Genomic DNA, 4,912 nt, shown 5'->3' with positions numbered 1-4,912 from the left:
CTGTTCTAGCCCGGGTTTGGGGCTGTTCTAGCCCGGGTTTGGGGCTGCTCTAGCCCGGGTTTGGGGCTGCTCTAGCCCCGGTTTGGGGCTGTTATAGCCCAGATTTTGGGGCTGGTCTAGCCCAGATTTTGGCGCTGTTCTAGCCCGGATTTTGGGGTTGTTCTAGCCCTGGTTTGGGCCGCTCTAGCCCTGGTTTGGGGCTACTTTAGCCCAGTTTCGGAGCTGTTCTAGCCCGGGTTTGGGGCTGTTCTAGCCCAGGTTTTGGGGCCCATCTAGCCCGGGTTTGGGGCTACTTTAGCCCAGTTTCGGAGCTGTTCTAGCCCAGGTTTTGGGGCCTGTTCTAGCCCGGGTTTTGGGGCTGCTCTGCCCCGGGTTTTGTGAGTCTCAAGTTCAACGGCAAAGGGAGGGAGCCTTCACCTGGCCCGGCGCCCCCCGGCAGCGGCTCCTTCCCGGCGTTTTACGAGGATGTCGGGCCTTTCTCGCCCTTTGCTGAGGCCGCCGTGTAAAGGTTTTACAGCTCTCCCCGAGACTCTCCTCCTCCCCTTCCCATCTGCGTTCTCCGCTTCGGGTTCGGGGGCTGGAGCTGGGAGCAGCTCTTGGGGGCGGGGGGGGCGAGGTCTCCCAGTTTCAGCCCAGTTTTCCCACTGGGATGGAGGGGGTCTGGGGGATTTGGGAATACCGGGAAAAGATCTCTGGATGGAAAAGGAGGAAAAAAAAGACGGGGGAAAAAAACCCCTCTCCCTAAAAGGATTAACCTTGAGCGTGCCGGAGAGGGGAGCGCAGAGAGGAGCGACCCTTCCCAGAGCCGTAAATCCAACTGGATTTACTTTTATTTTATTGGATTATTTGGCTTCCTTTGGGGGACACCCGAGGGTCGGGTGACGCCGCCTCTGCAGCCCCACGGAAATCGGGCCGAGGAGGTTCATTACTGGGATGAAAACAGGCAGATTTGAGGGTTTTCATCCCTCCGCCCGCTCAGAAAATCCGGATATTCCCAAGAGAGCAGGGGACAAAGGGGACTCAGGGCCGGGATTCTCCCTGCGGGCCAGGAATTAAAAAAAACGAACGGGGATTGGAGAAAATCGGGGGATTTCAGAGCAGGATCGGGATGGGGAAGAGCCCCGGGGTCCGCCCCGGCGGTGCCAAACCCGCCCCTTTCCCTGCTTTTTTTAGGGAATTTTCTGCCGGGCGCAGCGGCCGCCGGGGGTCACGGAGCGGCCCCGACGACTCCCGGGGAGGGGTTTATGACGTCAGCCACGCCTCCCCGCTCTGACGTCACAGCCCGCAACGCCCGGCCATTGGTTGTTCGCCCCTGCGGGGTTCTGACGTCGCGCGTGACGTCACGAGGGAAAGGCTTCGCTCCGGCAGCTCCGCAAAGCGCAGGGAGGAAATATCTGGGGAAAAGGGGGGGAAAATAGGGAAAAAAACCAACGGAGAGCGCGGCTGGCTCTGCTCCGCTGGCCGGGAATCTTCTGGAAGCCAGAGCCGCCTCAAATACTCAATAAATCCTTTATTGAGCAAAAAACCTCTTTAAAATTACCCTTATTTAGGGCAAAACGCGGGTTAAACCCTGAAATCTCTAAACGAATGAAAAGGCGGGGAGAAAGGCAAATTTTTCGCGGTAACGGTGGAGTTTTTTCTCCTTTTCAGAGGTTTTTTAGGGAGTTTCAGGCGGGTTTGAACCCGAGCCGCTGCCTTGAGACAGCGAGATATTAAACAAAGAAATTGTGAGCGTGGAGCCGGCGCTTCCCCCGAGCCTGAAAAGAGCCGAGAAAAAAGAAAAAAAAGGAAAAAAAAGGAAAAAAAAAAGAAAAAAAAGGGGAAAAAAAGGAAAAAAAAGGGAAATAAAAAAAAAGGGGAATCCGAATATATTTAATTTATACATCTTTAATTTCACCCCGTTTATTCCGCTGCTTCTCCAACACCAACCAAAACCATTTCGCGTTTACACGGGGATTTCTCTCAGCGCATGCGGCGAAACGCGGGGCTGAAATTCCGTGTTAATAAAGGCAGGAAAAAGAAATTCGCGTGTACAAATCCACGGATTTCAGCACGAACGGAAGCGCGGGAGGGGTTTGGGGAGTCGCCTTGACCTGTATCAAAATACAAGCGGTGGAAATGGGTATTTGCGGGTTACAAGTGCCTCTACACCTCTCTCCGAGTATATTTTTATATCTCCACACAGGGCTACATCGCCTTTAATCGTGCATTTATACACCGGGGTAATACAGAAATACTCGCAAACACAAAAATCGCGGGGGGGGGTGGGGAGAAAAGGTAAAATAACGCTAAATATGAAATATGTGCATGTGCATATGGAGATTTTATATAGAACCGCGCGCGAAAAAAACAAAACAAAACAAAACAAAAGGAAAAAAATTAAAAATAATAATAATAAAAATAAAAAATAAGTACGTGCCTTTATAAATGGGTGCCTACATGTGTCATAGCATATCCTGTACATTCAATTTTACGGAAATAATTCAGGTGCGTTTCGCTGGAACACGCCCGGGTTTATTTTATTTCCTCCCCCTTCACGCGCCTTTTGATGCTTCTGCCTGAATTTAGGAGATTTCTTTTTTTTTTTTTACCGCTTTCCGTACGGCTTTTCGTATTTAAAAACCAAATCCTCCCAGAGACCCCCCCCCCCCCCCCCCACCGCCCTCGCGAGCCGGGAGTGGCGTTTTGGGGTTAATTACTGCGATTGGGCCAGTTTTTATTGATATTTCGAAGTCTTTGGAGCGCTCTGAGGGTGCTGCTGAAGGCAGGAGCGAGCTGGGCAGGGTCCTGTGCGGGCACAGCGGGCAGGGCTGGCGATGTCCCCTCCTTTGGGGGGGGGGGGGAGGGCCCCGGTGTCCCGCCCTCCCCGGGGACCAACGGGGCCCTCAGGGGGTGCCGCTGGTGCTGCTCTTGATTTTGGCCACGACTTTTTTCTCCTTGACGCGGCGGTTCTGGAACCAGATGGTGATTTGGCGCTCGGTCAGGTTGGTGGCAGCCGAGATTTTCCTCCTCTTGTCGCGGGTGATGAATTTGCTGCTCGCGTACTCCTTCTCCAGCTCCTTCAGCTGCCCCTTGCTGTAGGGCACCCGCTTCTTGCGGCCCCGGCGGAAGGCGCAGCCGTCCGGGGGACACTGCCCGCCCGACTCTGGGTTTGGGGACACACGGGGCTCAGTGGGGCGGCGGTGGGGTCGCCACAAAGCCCTCAGCGCCCACCCTGCACCCACCTCCCTCCCCGCCGCCCCGTTTCTCCCCTCCAGCCTGCTGGCAGCGGTGATTTTAAAATATTTTTAATTTCTATATTTCCCCCCTCTTGGCATTTAAAGGTTTGGGTGTTCTTCCCTAAATTCTTATTTTGTGGTGGTGAGGTCCGGGTGTTGGCAAGGCAGCGGCGTGCTGAGCCCACTTTAATCACTTGAATTAATCCCCTCCTGTTCTCTCCGCGCGGCTGAGCAGGGCCGGGGACAAATTCAACCCCACAGCCGTGGTGTGGGAGGTGGGAAAAGTGCCCTCATCTTCCTGTGGGAGCCACGGGCACCCCCTGTGCCCTTCAGAGCCCCCCGAAACCCCAGCGCTGCTCGCCGGTCCCGGGCTGGGCCGTGCGGTGTCTGAACGCGGGCGGTGCCACCCTGAATTCGGGTAATGCCACCGTGTGCGCCCCGATAACATCCGGAACCCGGATAATATAATCGTCTGAACCCCGATAAGCGATCATCTGAACCCCGATCAATCACCCTCTGCCTCCCTGCTCGGAGTTACGGATGACTGATAACTCGAACCACTATTTAGTGAACCCTAATTTGCTCCATTTCGCAACCAAACGCCCCATGACAGCGAGAACAGATCCCTACGGCAGAAACAAACCCCATAAATCAAAAAATGACCTCAACCCAGACTATTTTAACCCCTGGTGCCTATTTCACCCCCAACCCCTGCTGTCCTCCCGCAGCGCCGGGAGCGGGATTTACCTGCGAAGGCGGATTTCAGGAGGTAGCCGGCCTGGCCCTGCTCCTTGGGGCAGCACATCTGGCCGCTCCAGCCTCCTCCCAGCGCCCAGGGCTGGTGGTAGCCATCCACGGGCAGCAGAGTCTCGTGCCGGGCCTCGCCGGGAGCGCCCAGCCCGGGCACCACCGACACGTCCAGGTACCCGGCCACGGGCTGGTACGGGGCGCCGTAGCCGGGGTAGAAAGCGAACTCCGCGGGCCGGCTCTGGAAATCCTCGCTGCCCGCGGCGGGTTCCAGGTATTTCTCGGCGGGGAAAGGCCCCTGAGCCGGGCCGGCTTTCAGGGAGCTGCGGGCGACGCGGCACGAGTAGTACCCGCTGCCGAAGTATCCGTAGGGCAGCGGCGCCGAGGCCGCGGGGCCCGGCGGGGGCGGCGGAGCTTTGGGGGGCTCGGGCGGCGCCTCCGGGGGGTACCCGGGGTTCATCCCGGGGGGAGGCGAAGGCCCGGCGAGGGCCGGGGGAGGAGGAGGAGGAGGAGGCAGCAGCCCCCTGCCCTGGCCGCCTGCGAAGCCGCCGGGAGCCAGGAGCCCCTCGAGGCCCGGGGGCTGCATGGGGGGCGGCGCGGGGGCCGGGGCATGGGGAGAGGCTGCTCGGCAGCGCCCGGGCACTGCCCGAGGGGGGTCCCCGGATCTTTTTAAAAGGCTGCGAGCCGCCGAGAGCTGCCTTTCCCCCCGCCGGGCTGCCCTGACGCAACGGGTGGAGGTTTCCTCATTGGTTGGTGCATGGGAGGTGGGGGGGGGGAAAGGACGGGGGGGGGGGGAAAAAAAAAAAAAACAACCCCAACCCCGCACCAGAAAAAAAAAAAATCTTCCAGCCCCAATAAAGCGCTGCAGAAATTGCGAAAATACTTTTATTGCAAGGGGAGAGGAGGAGGAAGAGGAGGAGGAGGAGGATTAGGAGGAGGGGACCCCC

At 57.6% G+C, this 4,912-nt stretch overlaps 1 protein-coding gene across 1 annotated transcript; it reads right to left on the bottom strand.

Annotated features, from left to right (window-relative positions):
• Positions 1-2,557: 2,557 nt before the first annotated feature.
• On the bottom strand, positions 2,558-4,558 carry HOXB13 (homeobox B13). Its single transcript, XM_042048486.1, has 2 exons — positions 3,966-4,558; positions 2,558-3,145 (listed from the first exon to the last, which is right to left on the bottom strand). Exons 1-2 carry the CDS (start codon positions 4,549-4,551, stop codon positions 2,886-2,888), a joined length of 846 nt encoding a protein of 281 aa, XP_041904420.1. The 5' UTR covers positions 4,552-4,558; the 3' UTR covers positions 2,558-2,885.
• Positions 4,559-4,912: the final 354 nt, after the last annotated feature.

The sequence above is a fragment of the Corvus kubaryi genome, unplaced genomic scaffold (assembly GCF_017639235.1).
Source record: "Corvus kubaryi isolate FWS band 111438036 unplaced genomic scaffold, C.kubaryi_AGA036_p1.0 123, whole genome shotgun sequence".
Lineage (NCBI taxonomy): Eukaryota > Metazoa > Chordata > Aves > Passeriformes > Corvidae > Corvus > Corvus kubaryi.
This window is presented reverse-complemented; position numbering and strand designations above follow the sequence as displayed.

What these genes read in the sequence shown, in the direction of transcription:
- HOXB13 (XM_042048486.1), bottom strand. Translation starts at nt 4,551, where the DNA reads ATGCAGCCCCCGGGCCTCGAGGGGCTCCTGGCTCCCGGCGGCTTCGCA. An exon ending in CCTGAAATCCGCCTTCGCAG is followed by an intron (nt 3,146 to 3,965) that starts GTAAATCCCGCT and finishes CCCCAAACCCAG; the next exon opens with AGTCGGGCGGGCAGTGTCCC.